The sequence below is a fragment of the Suncus etruscus genome, chromosome 1, assembly GCF_024139225.1.
Source record: "Suncus etruscus isolate mSunEtr1 chromosome 1, mSunEtr1.pri.cur, whole genome shotgun sequence".
In the NCBI taxonomy this organism is placed as follows: Eukaryota; Metazoa; Chordata; class Mammalia; order Eulipotyphla; family Soricidae; genus Suncus; species Suncus etruscus.
In genome coordinates this window covers 126,342,828-126,360,243 of record NC_064848.1, presented here as the reverse complement: position 1 = coordinate 126,360,243, position 17,416 = coordinate 126,342,828, and the positions used below count along the sequence as shown (strand labels likewise).

The 17,416-nt window shown below is 33.8% G+C and overlaps 1 protein-coding gene across 1 annotated transcript in view; it reads right to left on the bottom strand.

Annotated features, from left to right (window-relative positions):
* CFTR (CF transmembrane conductance regulator) overlaps positions 1-17,416 on the bottom strand; it is a gene marked incomplete at its 5' end in the record, with an annotated part of 147,980 nt that overhangs the window by 98,658 nt on the left and 31,906 nt on the right. The window contains 2 exons of the mRNA XM_049778966.1: positions 9,861-9,953; positions 13,498-13,744. Coding sequence (XP_049634923.1) covers positions 9,861-9,953; positions 13,498-13,744 — 340 coding nt within the window. The remainder of the gene's footprint in view (positions 1-9,860; positions 9,954-13,497; positions 13,745-17,416) is intronic.

The following is a 17,416-nucleotide window of genomic DNA, read 5'->3' as shown; positions in this document are numbered from 1 at the left end:
GCAGGTAGGGTGCTTACCTTACAAGGTTCCTCCCCTGACATCCCATAGTGTTCTCAAATACTGTCAAGAGTGATTCCTGAGTACAGAGCCAGGAGTAACTTCTGGACACTATTGGATTTACATTCCCCCAAAATAGTTATCACTATTAACTGCACATGTGATGAGAATCTATTCCTAAATCCTGAACATCCAGGTTTACTTGTTTTTTAAATAAACCTGCCTAAGAATTTGCCTGATGTTTTTCACTTATTCTTTTCCACTTCTCTCTCACAAGTATCCTTCCCTCACTTCACACTGAATCAGCAGCTTTATCACCAGAACTATTTTGCACTTTCTAGAGTGTCACTATCTCTAAGACAAAGACGTAAAAATCATAAAGAGTAATTTGATTTCTTCTGAGAGTTTCCCCTAAGATAAGCCAGAAATATTTAAGGATGCAGCATGTATATATTCATGTTCAAACTTAAAGCAATCACACATGTCTTACCTAGATCAAAAGCATATTTCTAACATGAACTGAAAGATTCATTTCCAACAACTACATATTCACTAATTTTTCACTTAATTTCAACTAATTTAGTAATTTATAATAATATACTTTTGTTGCATTTTATGGTCAAGTTACATATTTTCTGGTCAAAAACTCCCCACATTTAGTTCATTCCTTTGACAATAAAAATTAGATTTATCAATGTATTTGTCTTTCAAGATGGGGAGTGGCAGAGCTTTGCATGTAATGGAGTCTTGAGTTCAATCACTGGCATCATACATAGAAGAAATGCCCACCTAAATGTATTTGTCTCTCAAAAATTGAAAGCAGAAAATCATTTCCAAATAAGGTTTTGACAAGAATTTATTACTTAAATATAAAACTTGAAATTTAATACTACAAATTACAAAAGTTGAAATACAAAATAGTCGATATTTAGATCATGTGCAATGAATGTGAATGTAATGTTTGCTAACACATACCTATGTATAAAAAACCTTAGGAGTCAATTTAAACCATCAGAGTCACATGGTTTTGCTAAGTTCTTTTACATCTTCCTAAAGATGTGAAGGTTGAGAAAAACTCTCTATTCTTTTAATAGAAATGGCTAACATGCTCCACAGTCATTAAACAACTAGAAGTAAAATATTTAATAAGTTGGCGTAAAGGACTTAAAAACAAAACAGATATTAATCTTCCCTTATTTATTTAACTAATCAGTATTTATTACTACCTTTGTAATAAATACCACTTTAAAAATCTCACTTTTGAGAATAACATGCTAATATCTATTAATATTGCAACATTTTTTGTTCTGCAACTAAAAACCAAGACAGCTTCTATGGGAGTTTACTAAAGAGAGCAACAGATTTAGGCTGGATCTTGACCAAGTAAATGACACATGCTTAGCTATGAAGGATATAAATGGAATTTCACAATACCAAAAAAATAATACAGGTGTTTCCATCAAATGGATTACATGCACAATGACTTAGGCTTAAAAGAACAAAACATGCCTCAGGAATTATGAGTAGCTAAATTAGACAGATTATATATACTAAGCCGGAAAGAGTATGTGGTTGGTAATATTAAACATGATGTCTTCTCAGAGCTGTCTCCTGTTTGTTTCTTTCAGAAGCCAACTCCTGTTTAACATTTCAATTACTATTGCTTCATTTTTTACATCAATATAAATATGTATACTTATACATATACAAAATACGTTAGTTTTACAACATTAAGAAAAATGAAAGATCTGTTGTCCATTTTATCCTGACTTCTTAAAAATTTTATTTTAATACTATTGAATCATTAAATTCTCTTTTTGTAATTGGGAGAGCCTCTCAAATAAAGCTCAGGAGTCTGGAGTCCTTCCTGGTACTTCAAGACCAGCCTAGTGGCAGATTTATGCAAAGATCCAAGGAAACTATGATACCTAGTTTCCTTTGCTGCAGTATAGGGGATTACCAGATATCCTGGCATTACTTGTGAAGGGTGTGAGTCACCTAAGTGATGCTTGGAGGCCTCCAAGGTCACTCTTGGAGTTGCTAGGGGACTTCCAAGTCTGTACCTAGAGATGCCTGAAAGATCATGTCGGGATCAAAGCTGGGTCAGAAAATGCAAGGCATTTATTTGCTTTAATTCTTGTACTTTCTGGTCACATTAAATTTTCACTTAGATATAATTTCAATTGTAGGATAGTATCAAAGGATTCAATAAATAATAAATAGTTCAATATATTTGATATTATATCATTTTAAAATACAATGTACTTATTATTTTAATTTAACCTATCATTTTTAATGTGTTTACTTTCCTACAAATCATGGAGAAAAAATTTTTCATTACCATTAATTCCTGCAAGTATAATTTTTTGTGGGTTTGTTTGTTTGTTTAATTTTTATTGTGATCATAATGGCTTACATATCTTTCACAGTAGTATTTTAGATACATATTAACATTGAATCAGGGGAATACCCATCACCAAATTTGTCCTCCCCCCATCACAGTTCCCTTTCTGCAACCTATATACCCCACCATCACCCCCCAGCTGCTAGAGCAGGTGGACCCCTCTTTGTCTAGCTTACTATTAGTGGTCATATATCTGTTTGGTCCTGGTACCCTCCCTTGTTTCCCCCTCTATTTAAGAGGTGGAGCTAGATAAATCGAGTTATGTGGTTTTGTTTGAAGAAAAGAAAAGCAATAGAAGGGGTACAAAATAAGAAAAAATAAAAAATAAATTTAAAAAAGAAGTCAAATACTTTGAAAATGGGCGGAGACCTTCTAGAGGCTTTCAACCTCAGTTTGAGAGAAGACATGAAAAAGGTAATTGAAACACCACAACAATACAGAAAGAAATATCAAGTTAAATATTCAGTGAGCACTACAGCAATAAAGACAAGCACCACACAATAGTCTCGGTTCTGAAATCAAATCATGCCGGAGTGCAAAAAGAAAGAGAAAATAAGATAAAAATAAAATGAAATAAAATAAAATTGGAGTTATCAATTTCAATATCTACACCAAAATAAAGACGTCAAAAAATCAATCAATCAATAAATAAATGTGTGGAAAGATGATTCTTTTTTTTTTTTCATTTTCCCCCTGCATAGGCACATTAAGTATTAGGGATATTATAGAGTGAATTCCCTTGGCCTAGGAGTTACAGGGTTTCTCCACCCCTGAAGTATACTGTAATGGGATTAACTGGCTGCAAGTATAATTTCCAGAACAAAAGGCATATACAATTCCAATTCTTTTGAGAATAGTTGCCAAATTTCTTTCATCAATATAAAAGAGCTTTCAATCATCATTATAAACAATGCCACTTGCTGGTTTAGGATTTATTTTGTTTTATGTTTTTTACATTGTTTATAAGTGAAATGTAATCTCAATGTTGATCATAGTTATATTTATTTCATCCTTAATAATGTTGAACATTTTTGATTTTTTGGCCTCTGTCATTATGAGTGGAATAGTAATATCCATTGTGCTTATTTCAGTCTTTGTTTTATATTTTCAAGTAGGTGGGTGGTGGATGACAAGCATGAGCTTCTGTCTCCTGAGTTTTGGGGTATATTAAGTAAAGAGAGAAGGTTTGACAAATTAAAATTTATCATATAAGTTGGCAGCCACTTTTATTTTAATGAGGTATTATGATGAATAGATAAAAGTTCATGGGTCAGAGAAACCTAAGCTATTTCAGGTTGCCATCAATTATATAACTCTGTTCTGGTTATATAAACTCTCTAAGTCTCATCTTCCAAATACATAAATAGAAATCTTACCTACTCACAAGTTTTGGAGGTGGGACAAGCCATCTATAAGGAAGGAAGGAAGGAAGGAAGGAAGGAAGGAAGGAAGGAAGGAAGGAAGGAAGGACAGATTTGAGTACCTTTAGTAGACTGGTGAGGAAAGAATACAGATTATGGTAAAAGAGAAGTCTAAAAAAGAAAAGGTAGAAAAGAAAATAGAAAAATAAAATGAAAGAATAAAAATGAGTAAAGGGAGAAAAATACTTTCTTACTTTGAAAATATTTAAACATAAGAAGGAATCACTAGGAAAGAGATACTGAAAAGATAAAGCAAAATAATAATAGCGCAGTCAAGAGCTAAAGAGGAGAAGGGAAGGTGTATAAGACGGGAAGGAAGAATGGAAAAAAATTCCAAGGATAAAGAGAGAAGTTGGAGCAGCTTTTATTCAGGACAAAGGCTTCTAGCATTGGTGATTCCATGGTTGAATTCTCACCTGCTAGGATAATGGGTATATAGCAGAAGTCATAGTCATTTTCTGGAGATTATAAGGGAAGCTAGGAGTTTCCAAAAAAAGTAATAAAATCTGGAGACTAGTGAGTTAATAAAGCAAGTAAGCTAATAACCTTGCACATAGTTGACCAGGGAATTGATCCCGAGCACCCCATATGGTCCCAGGAGTCCATGAGTAATGATCCCTGAGCATTAAGTAGTGGAATGGCCTTTAAGAAGTGCTAAAGTTAAATTTGGAGAATATTCAAATAGGTCTCTAAAATCAGTGTATATGTAGACGTGACTTCCTATACAGTGGTCCTCTCTGACTGCCAAGCCTAACCCATAAACAACTCATCTATACAATATATATAGCCCCTCTGATATATTTCACCTCCCTCACACCAGAGCCCCTTCTACTCACTCATCTCCCAATCAGATTCGTTATCTTCCCCTCAATTAACCCTCTTTACCCTCAGTTCTTTAATTTGTTAGGCACCAAGACCAACCTCCTGCCTCAACAGATTCTGCCCTTTTGCACACCCCTACAAAGTTTATTATTACTCCTTAACTCTCTCACCCCCAACCATTAGTACCCCATATTTACCCTTTTTAACTTCAGTACTACACAGTCCTAATCACAGACCAGTCATGCATTGGAATTAACAACCCCAACTATTTCAAAAGACATAAAATGGACACATATGTCTTTTGAATATTTTATGTGTATTTTCTTTAACAGTTATAACTTTCTAAATAATCTTTTACCGTGAAGATTCTACCCACTTTTTATCTTGTCTTCTCTTTGTGAGCTGTTCAATAAGGAATTTTGGTGGAAGAGTCCCTCAGTTTAATGCTTATGATTGAACCATGTCATGGGGATTGTTGGACATGTTCTTATGGCCCCCATATGTGTCGATAACGCCACGTGGCATTGTTCTTTGTTTGCATAAGCACATTAAAATGGGAAAATACTATACATACAAATAAGTTCTTATCTAATAGAGATTGGAACACACAAATCTTGTAGTGCAATGGGACCTTACACCCTGAACATTGATATAATGACCTGGCACAGGCCTCAGAAGAATGGGCATCCTCCATTCACCCCTGAACCAGGGAAGCTATCTGCAAAATATCCAAGGTTTTTTATAACAACACCTGGAAGCAATCCTCTACCAGGGAAGACCCTATCACTGCTCTGAAATCGACCTGTTCAAAAGAGACTTCCCTTAACACTAAGAAGACTTGACAACAACAACGACCTGCTTACAGGACAGGGATCTCTGAATTGCCCTTTAATTGTGAGGTGAAACGAGAGGATGCTCTGCACCATCCTGACTGCAATGCAGGATATGTAGAATCCAGGATCTTTAATACAGAAACATGATACCAAAAACAGAGACTGTGTGAAAAATAAAAGTGTATTGGCACTACAGATTGGACAAACTAGTTTACCTGGAGCCTAGAGTTGGTCTTTTGCCAGGAAACTTCAGGGGTAGGGTCTCTTGTATTTAGGCCAAGGCTTTTCCTTTCCATGTCCCTCATATTTTGGTGGGCCTATGCAAACAATAATTGCCACTCTAACACCGTTTTTACTGTGCTCCTTTGACTCTAATCCTTAAGAAAAGCAACCCACTTAAACTTTTGAGGTTAACTTAAACTAATATGCATGTGCATGGAAATGTAAAAAAGTACTTTGCTTTCAATGTTTAAGGAGTTACATAATTTTATGGCTTTAGATTGCTTTGTATGATGCTAAGAAATATTATGTACTACAATCTGGGGACTTGAGGGACAAAGTAATTGTACATGGGTTCTGTTTAATTTTTCTTAATGTTCTTTGGCTGGAAGTTCAAAGTTAAGATATCAGCAATGGGACTACTGAGAATTCTGTTTATGGGTGATTGTCCTTCCACTGTAACTTTACCTTGTCCTCTTTCTTTGCATTTTTGTTCTCATAATTAAAAATAAAGAAAAAAAAGTGCTAAAGTTAAATTAAATAAATTAAATTAGATTAATTAAACTAATTTAATTTAACTAAACTAAATTAACTAAAGTTAAGTTAATAGACTTACTGAAAGGGCTTTAAGGCCAAGATAATGGTGGAAATATAACTGAAATTTTAAATAAACAACACTGAACAATTTTTCCTACATAGCTTCACTTTCACTGAAACTGACACAATGAATGTTCTGCAGCAATTAATTTAGCAAATGGAAAAGACTAACAGTGGTTTTTGGAGGAGAATAGCAATAAATGACTTTGGAAAAAGCAATAAATTTCATTTGGACTTTGATTAAAGCAGGAGGCATCTTAAATGAAATTGAAAATATAGAAATCTTAATAATATTAAAAGCAAGGAAACTAGAGTTAAAAAATGAGAGAACTTAACGTTGTAGAATATGCAAAAGGTTTCAGAGTATGACATTTCCAAAGTGGAATGAACTAGGTGCTTAAAAAATCAGGATAGAATTAGAGATAAAGCTTCTGAAGGAATCACTATAGGGCATTAGTATTTTTGACAATATATGAAGGATTTCTAATACAGACATTGATGTCTCAGAGATGAGGACCCAGGTTTGCCAAAATCAATACTGTGCATATTCCATCAAGAACTGTCTGGCATTAGACTTTTTGGAAGACTATAGAGATATTTCTTTAAAAAAAAACTAGAAATTGAGCTTCCATATGACCCAGTAATACCACTCCTAGGAATATACCTAGGGCCCCAAAATACAATGCAGAAAAGCCCTCTACACTCCCATGTTCATTTTAGCTCTATTAACAATAGCCAGAAACTGAAAACAACTCAAGTGCCTGAGAAGAAATGAATTGATAAAAAATCTAGTACATCTACATAATGGAATATTATACAGCTGTTAGGAAAAATGAAGTCATGTAATTTGTTTATAAATGAATGAATATGAAGCATATTTTAATGAGCTAAGTGGGGTCAGAGGAAGAGAGATGAAATGATGACATTAATTTTGGGGATATTGGGGCCGGAGGGATAGCATGGCGGTAAGGCATGCCTTGCATGCAGAAGGACAGTGGTTTGAATCCTGGCATCCCATATGATCCCCTGAGCCTGCTGGGGGCAATTTCTGAGCATAGAGCCAGTAGTGGCCCCTGAGCACTGTCAGGTGTGACCCAAAAACCAAAAAATGAAAAAAAAAATTGGGCGGATATTTAAAAAAAGATAGTATGGTATTAACAGACTAAGACAGTAAAGTCAAGGACCAGAAAGATCAGTGTCTACTTCCCAAAAATAGCCACAGAGGGAAGTTAGTGTAGAAAAGGGACCACTGTGGCCAAACATAGTTGGAAATGATCACTCTGGCCAAGAACTGGATGCTAAAAGGAGAAAAAATAATTTTATGATACTTCTTCAGTATCAATATTGCAAACCAGAGTAACTAAAATATAAAAGAGAAGAGAAAGAAAGAGAAGAAAATTTTCTGCCACAAAGAAAGGCTGGGGAAGTCAAGGAGAGGGAGGAAGCAAAACTGGGAATATTGGTGGCAAGAAATGTGCACCGGTGAAGAGTATGGTATATTGTATGACTGAAATTCAATCATGAACAACTTTATAATTGTGTGTCTTGTGGTGGTTCAATTAAAGAATTCATTTATAATAGTAATAATTTGGCATTTAATAGGGTTTAATAGGTGCAAGTCAAAGAATGAAAAATGAGATGATAAGTAGGTATAAAGCAATGGTTCAGTAAAAGTACTGTACACTGACATTTCTTAAGTTAGGTTCAAATTCCAACTTCAACTGTCAATTGAACTTTGTCAAGTGCCCATAATCCTTTCAAGTAACCATTTCTTTATCAGTAAAATGGTAATTGTAGTATTTCTTAGGTCATGAGAACTTTGCCTGAGGCAAAACATGTCATATATACTAGTGTATAAGCTGACCCAAGTATAAGCCGATCACTTTCATTTTAACTGAAAACTGAGAAACTAGCAACTTGAGTATGAACCTAAGTGGAAAGTGCAGCAACCACTGATAAATTTCAAAAATAAAATATATACCCAAAACAATTACAATAATTGAGGAATCAGTAGGTTAAATGTTTTTCAATATTTACTGCTAAAGAAAAACTGTAAACTAGAAACAATAACTTTAAATAAAGTGCAGAAAACCGTGGCTTAATAGGTAATCAAGCTAAATCACAAAGGTTAAAATATTTCTCAACTGGATTCCTTATCATCATCATCTGAATGTTCAAACAGAGCTTCAGCTGTATCTGATATGAGGGTATCAACATAGACACTGTCATCATCACTGAGTTTGCTGATATCATCATCACTGCTGTTGGTTTTATACAAAGCACAGAAAATTGAGGGTTAAATAATTCAGTGGCATACAGTTCAGTTCAGCTGCCTACCTCTTCAAGCTCAGCCTCGACTTGTGGGCTGAGCTGAAGCACCGCCCCCTTCAGCAAACGACAGAAGACAACTGGAGACTATATGCATTTGATTTCGTACGAGCGCATCAAATCAAATAACCTGTATGACTCGAGTATAAGCTGGGTTTTTTCATCACAAGTTTTGTGCCAGAAAAACTTGGCTTATACTCAAGTGTGTATGTATAGAGTGCCATGCCACTCCTTGAGCCTAGCACTTAGCGTTTATGCATATTATTTTATTAGAAGAACAGCAAAATGAAGATGGTATGTTTTTTTCCACTGGAGTAGAAAAACAATGATTGGAATATAGTATTGAAAAGAGTAAACTTTCTTAGTTTTCCTTTACCATTTGAATTTTCTAAAAGTAAATATGTAAGATCAATCCAATCTATATACATTTCCCAATTTTTAGAACATATAAGAAATATTTTCTAAAAGGAAACCAACTAAAGCCATGGTGATTAGGTTACATTATATAAATGAAACCAAGTTAAAATTTGTGAATTATGTGAAAATAGAATACTAGTTTTATATTTCCTATTTAACTCAACAGAAGTGATAAATTTTATAAAACCTTAATAATTACATTAAATTATCAATAGATATTATCAATAATAAAAGTTTCTTCGGTAGAGGCTAAAGATAATGAATACTTTTAAAATGTTTGACAACTACAAAATAATTTTAAATAATAAGAGAAAATAGTTTAAAATGGAACATACAAAAATGGTATATCATGCATATTAATGTGAACTGGCATATAGAAAGACTATTGGAGCAAAACTTGAGATAAGAGAAGGTAACATTTATTGAGAAATAATTATGTGCATGATACTCATTTTCCAAAATAAATTTCCAAGATAAACAACAATGTTTCCATCTCATAGACAATTAAAGTTTTCACAAAATAACTTTGTCCTCATTTTAAAAAGAATAAGAACCATGATTCAAACCTAGTTCAATCTGAATCCTAAGCCTACAATTTGTATTCTTTCTAATCTGTTATGTGAAGCAAATTATTACACAAGAAAAAAGGCAAGATGGTTTTATACTATATTGAGTAAACCTCAGTCTCTATTTCAAAATATGTAGTAGAGGAGTTTACCCTTCCAGTTTTATCACCTTTCAAACTTCGTTGCATATGAGAGCGAGAGTCAAATTTACAGAAAGAAAATGCCTAAATAGTTAAAGCACAAATCTTATTCTGACCTCTTCCCAGTAAGCTGTTGCATTCTCCATCTCCATTTCTGTGGTTGTTAAGTTATACTCCAATGTCTTATACTCTTGTTTTTGTAAGAAATCCTGTTTAAAAAAAAAGTGGCAACAAATTTAGAAACAGAGTAGCATGAGTTCACTATGACATCTAATTTATACTCAACTGTCACTTCATTTGAATTTTATAAATTGTATTAGAACTAGTTTTTATAACGAGTTAATACCAATATTATAAACTAATGGGTCAGTGAGAAAATACAGCAGGTAAGTTGCTAGCCTTGCATGCAACTGATTTAAATTCAATCCCTGACTCCTCATAAAGTCTCCTGAGCCCTCCAGGAAATTCTTAAATGCTGAGCCAAGAGTAAGCCCTGAGCACCATGGGTATGGCTCCCAAACAAAATTGTTTTTGATAAGTTCTAGAATTGATCATATTTGAAATGCACAGTTAATCATGGGAACTTTGAGGGACCCAAGTGATAGTATTGCATGTAGCAACTCAGATTCCATCCCCTGAACTACATATGGTTTCCAGAGTACTGCCAGGTGTGGTACTCTGAGCATAGAGCCAGAAGTAAGCCCTAAATATAGCCATATGTTCCCCCAAACAAATAAATATATGAACAAATGTGTGCTATTTGATAAAAATTTATTTATGCAATAGGCCTTAATATACTAATGATTGTTCCTTGTATAATTATGTATTAAACTTTAATATTTATTTATATAACATCCAGGAATTATTTTCCAAAATGTTTATCTTCAACCATAGGACAGAGAATGCACTAAAACTTTCATTAGTAATAATACTTTTGACAAAAGAGACACTTAACACATTTGCATTCACTAAACAATTGAAGATCTGATATAACTAAAATATGAAGTCTTAATTCTAAAAAGAGAAAGATATCGTCTCACACCACAAAGACTGGCACAAAAAAAAAAAAAAAAAAAAAAAACAAAGAAAAAGAACAACCACTCCTTGTCTGGAGGCAGGGAGAAAGGGACTCTCATTCATTGCTATTGGGAATACAGACTGGTCCATCTTTTTTGGGAAACAATGTGGATATTCCTCAAATAAACTAGAAATTGAGCTTTCATATGATAATCACAAAGAATAAGATCAACCAGTGCTGGTGCAAATGAAGAGAAAAGGGACTCTAATTCATTTCTGGTAGGAATGTAGATTGGTCCAGCCTTTTTTGGAAAACATTGTGAATATTCCTAAAAATATTAGAAAATGAGCTTCCATTTGATCCAACAATATCACTCCTAGGGATATATACCCCAGGAAAACACACATACACACACACACACACACACACACACACACAAAATACAAAAATGCCCTCTGCACTCTTATGTTAATCACAGCACTATTTACAATAGCCATAATCTGGAAACAACCCAGGTACCAGACAACAGATGAGTAGCCAAAGAAACAGTGGTACATCTACACAATGGGATACTATGCAGCTGTTAGGAAAAATGAAGTAATGACATGGAGACTATAATGCTGAATGAAATGAGTCACAAGGAAAGGGATATACATAGAATAGTCTCACTTATTTGGGGAATATAAGAAAAATAAAAGATAGTATGGTAATACCTAGAGACAATAGAGATGAGGGTGGATCAAGAGGACCAGTCCATGATATGAAGCTTGCCACAGTGTGTGGTGGATTGAGTTAAAGTAGTATAAGAAGGGTCTATTATGACAATGATAGTTGGAACTGATTACTCTGATCAAGAACTGGGTGCTGAAAGGGGATAAAGTGATATGTATAATACCCCTTCATTATCAATAGTGCAAACCAGTGTCAAAAAAGAAAAGTGTGGGTAAAATGCTTACCCCACAGACAGGCAAAGGGGAGAGTGAGAGAGAATAGGAGGGAAACTGGGGACATTGGTGGCAGAAAATGTGCACTGGTGAAGGGTAGTGTGCACTGTATGACTAAAACCCAATCATGGACAGTTTTGTAACCAGGGTACATAAATAAAGTAATTGTATATAAAAAATAAATAAAAGGGATAAGTATGAAGCTTTAATTCTAATAGCAGAGTTCTGCTGAAGTCTCTAAGGTACAGTATTACTAGGGAAAGTAAGAGTGTAAGGAAGAAGTCTGTACATTCTGATATCTTTGCTATAAGTTCTTAAAAATAGCCTAGACCTTGACTAAGATTTATCAATTTATTTTTTTCTTACTGTATCTTTTGTTTTCTTTCCGTTTGTTTTCAAGATGTTTGTGTTCCTCTCCACAGACTCCTCTATTTAAGGTTCTCTGTGTAGATTTGAATATCTTTTTCTACAGATATGGACTCATTCTCTCTCACACACAACTCCATCTCTGCCTTTTGTCACTCTGTCTCTATGTCTGTCTTCTCTACTCTCCTTCTCTTCCTCTCTTCCAATCCCTCCTCCCTTTCCCCATTCCTCAAAGGATTCGTAGGTTAACAGAGAAAACAAGCTAACTTCAAAATCTGCTTTTTCTTGGCTATATTCTCCACTTTGTCTAATGCTCAAAGAGTCGTTTTTAAAGGAATATGATCAAGGATGATCTGGAGAGGGCAGGAGGACTTCTCTGAGAGCAGAGTGGCTAGTTTGTAAATGAAAATTACCCAATTTTCCATCCACTCTAATTCTTTGAAGGATATTGAAGACATCGTTTATTTATTATATAAGTGACATATCCCAGTTGCAATGTTGACAACTAATTCAAATAATTTTTTAACTCTCCCTTTTGGGCAGGTTGTAGGGGGAGGTAACTACCAGCTTACTCAGGGCTTATTTTGGGCTCTGTGCATTCAGGAATCACTCCTGGTAGGGCTTTGGAAACAATATGCAGTTTCCAGGACTGAATCAGATGCATACAAGACAAGCATCTTATCTTATGTATTAACTCTCCAGAACTCCATTATTATTTTTAATTTTAAACAAAACAAACGAGGCATTGAAATTACATTCATAGGTCACTATATATAAATCTTTCTTCATCCTTCATATTTATGTCACAGTTTTATTTTCTGAATTAAATATTTAAGTTGATATTAAATACAAATAATAAAACTTGATCTGCATACCAACTATAGTTATAACCACAACAAGTACATGGAAGTGATTTAATTCACCCGATATAAATTGTATTTAACTACCTTAGAACTTTAGAACTATATATTCAAGCCACTGGCTACATCAGCATTGCTGGGATACTAAAATAATTAATGCAGCATAATTTTCATCCATTTTACTAATGTGTTCAATGCTTGTAAAAGTTTAAGATGAATATTTCTATTGTTAGGTGAAAGGTATTATAAGTTCCTCCTGAATCTACCACCATCTTTTTTTACATATTTTTCAAACTTAGTAGAGTCCATTTATTGATTATTTGAATCAAATTTTCCAGAATACATAAACGGTATTTTCTTAATTTCTTTGACCTAAGATCATGCCAAGGGCTTTCATTTTGTTTTTATTATAAGTGCTCATGAGATCAAACATAGACATGAAAAGAAGAAATCTACACATTAGATAGGCCTAAGAACAAGTATTCATGTCTACAGGGTTTGCTATTATAAACATTTTTAAATGTTTTGAACTCATTGTATATAATGTTTGCAAGTGACACATTACCTGTATTTTGTTGATGGCTCCAAGCGAGTCATACCATGTTTGCACAGCCCAAGGAAACTGCCTTGTGACTGCCATGCGCAGAACAATGCAGAAGGAGATGGTGGTGAATATTTTTCGCAGAATTATACCTTTGAGCAATACATGGGGAAGTACAGACAAAAACACCACAAAAAAACCTGAGAAGAAGAAAGCTGAGCTATTGAAGTATCTCACATAGGCTGCCTTCCGGGTCAGTTTCAGTTCTGCTCTATAAAAAAATTAAATAAATAAGTTTCAGAATAGTTTTTCACTTCTCATGTAGTTTACATTAGAACATATAAAATCTAAGCATGGGTTCTTTCTGCCTGTATTCTCATTTTGATGCTACTCTGTATGTGCTGTGTGCTTTGTAGAAAGTTATTTCACTATTTCTGGTTATATCATCTAAAAGGAGAATCATAATGCATGTATCACATATGCTAGCAGTGCATACCATTTTAAATTCTAATTAATAATATCAACTATTTTAACCTAACTGCTGTACTATTTTTGTCTGTGGCATTAATAATTTATGAGATTAGTGATATTTATTTTTATTTGTTGATTGTCTAGTATTTTAATTAATTGAATAGGCACATAAGAACAATGTTTTGGTATTTGGGAAGAATTTAAAATGGAGAAATATATTCCACTGATTCCCTCATTTAGAAATTCTAGTGTGGCACTTGAGAAAACTGAAAACAACATACAAACCACAGAGCTGTGGTTCTCAGCTAAAAAAAACCCTGAAAATCTCATTAGAATGTAGTTTCACTTAGAGCTATTAATACATTAAATCTGTGATTGGATACTAGAACTTATATTTTAAAAAAAGAACCCAAGTGATCCTCAGGCCAGAGAGCTAGCTCAAAAGCCTAGTGTGCAGGCCTTAAATGCGGAGGGCATAAAGTTCAATCCTTAAATAGAAGGCATGATAGGGTAAAGGCTGGGTTGCCAGGCCATAGAGGTGATCCTTTGACACCCCCTCCACACACACACTAACACACACTGTAGAGCCCCTTCGTTGAATAATCCTTTCCCATTGTGTGTTGTTCAATGTGGTCTTTGGACTCCCTTGGCAATACTTGCTAGCACTCCCACCAGATAAAAAGAAACCCAGATTATATTCTTTTATGGGTAGCTCCTCACTATAAAATCATAACAACAGACTAGATCTTTTCAAACCCTCTCATACTAGTATAATCATTGCAATCATATTATACTTTCTATTTTTGAGTCTGAACTGAAAATATGAGCCTTTAAAAAAAACATTAATAAGAAGTGTAAATGCCTCAACAGACATAAAACAGTGCAAAAGGCTGGGAAGAACAGAAGAGTGTTGTACTATCTTCAACCTCTGGTCCATTATCATAGGACCATAAAATATAGTCAGTGTGATACTCTTCATCCAGATCTTGAAAAAAGCAAGTGGATATAGTACTGCTAACTCGAAGAGTTCAGGTGGGAGGAACAATTGTTATACCTGGTGGTTTGGTTCTAGTTCCATGTTTTTATATAACGTTTTGAAGTGGTAAAACTCAAAGGCAATTAATTATTTAATTACAAAGAAAAATATAATCCTGAGGATATGAATAAGAAAAAGAGTTCAGGGACCAGAGAGATAGTACAGCAGGTAGGGCATTTGTCTTGCACATATCCGACCCAGGACCAATTTGGGTTCGATCTCTGGCATTCCATATGGTCCCCTGAGCTTGCCAGTAGGTATTTCTGAGAGCAGATCCAGGAGTAACCCCTAAGTGCTGCCAGGTGAGTCCCATAAACAAAAAAGAAAATGAAAGCAGAGTTCAACATGGCCCATCTAGACTCTGATTTATGGTCTAATGAGACTTATCTCTTTCAATTATTTGTCACTGAAGATAGATCATGATTTTAAAATCTTTAGGTTTGAACTCCTGATTCTGCTGGTCATATAGCTTAACCAGATCAAGCTTTTATTTCTTTGAAACTGTAGAATTCATGTCCATAGATGGGACATCCATAGATGTCCATAGTGCTCTTATAGGACTATTGACAAGAATAAAAGACAGCACAAGATAGGGCCAGACACTTAGCATCTAGAGTGTCTATGTCCTTAGTTTTCAACAGCTTAAGAAGATGCATTTAAGAATAGCATTTTTAAATATAAAAAATATTGTTATAAAAATGTTTGCAAATTTGTCCAAATTATTATTGTAATGGATTAGAAACAATTAAGAAAAATAGGCCATGGCATTGAAAGAAAAGATATAAATTCAAGAACATTTACAAGTCTTCCATAAATAGTACTTTCCATAATAAAGTCACTAACATTTTATAAGTCATAGAAAATTGTATTAGTTATTTATGAAAACTTAGAAGTGACTTTATTGACAAAGAGTAATGAAAGAATTGATTTGCAGTGAGCTTTGCAAAAAAAATTCAACAGTGCCTGAGGCTGAGCTAATCACTCCTTTGAAGTGCATCCTTGCCAATTTTTCCAGAACACAGTATTTCCTCTTTTGAGTAGAAGCAATTCTTGCTTTCACTTATTTACGTCAGCACTGTCCAGCCTTTTCAGGTAAAAATTTTATACCAGATTAAGGAACTAGATTATACAAGTTACAACCACACATTTGCTATTAGAATTGGCCAAACAGAAATACAAAGTAGGAAGGATGGATTTCATCTTTTGAGGAAGAAGAAGAAGAAAAAAAAAAAAAAAAAAACCAAAGTCAAGAGCATTCAGCACCATGAAAGACCCAAGCACTGAATTTAACATGAGGACAGGGAAAATCAACCCTCTAATAATCTTGCTTTACGTGTGTGTGTGTGTGTGTGTGTGTGTGTGTGTGTGTGTGTGTGTGTGTGTGCATAAGATAACCAATGGGGTGAGTATAGCAGAAAAAAATCACTTCAATCAAAGAAACAATTGCCTCAAGAATATTCTGGAAAGAAAATTCAATTTCTTTCCTTGTCTTAAAAGGCATAATAAAAACAGATGACCAATAATGTTGAGGAAATAAATACTCTTTTACTCTTTCTATTTACATGGCAAAGGACTTAATATTTCAGTATTTTTTTGTTGTTCCAATCACACACCTGCAGTTCAGGTAACATTGCCTACTAGAAACAAGTCTGAATTCCTGCTAACCCATATTCACACCATCTAAATGGATACTCTTCCTTTTAGTTTATTTTTCCCCATGAAATGTTTATACTACATAGAGAGTTGAAATTATTTAGCTTTTACATATGCCCCACTTTGTTATCTTTTTTACTACAGATTGTAGAATATAAAGCCTGACTAAAAAAATATGTTTTATAATGCTAAACAAATTCATCTATATTGTATTCAAAACTATTTATGTGATAATATTTTAATCTGTGCTATCCGTTTTTTCACTGGATATAGTCTTTATTGGATATAGTCTAATTTTAACATAGATAAAATAAAAAATAGGTTTCATACATTGATTATATCTCTCTCCTTAGCTCTTATTACTTGAAGTGGCTTTTTAAGTTGGAAAGCATATAAAACACAGTTTATAGATATTCTCATACATTATTATTAGTAATGTAAATAGAATAACGTATTTTAATCAAGATTCCTAATTGTTCATGACCTATAATAAGTTGAATAAAATGTAAAATACAGAACTACTTGATAAAAATTGTATGTTTACTACTCTAGAAATTTCAATTAAAATTTTAGTCTTAAGACAATCATTATTTTTCATAGATATTATTATACTAATTAGCTATAAATATCTACAAGTGATTTTTTCAGAATGTATAAAATCATCATGTGAAAAGTAACACTCCTGATTACATAATGCCGCAGTTCATAAAAATTATATTATGCATCAAAATACGAATACTGATTTATCTTAATACTGTTGTTTACCAGAAACCTCAGGTATGA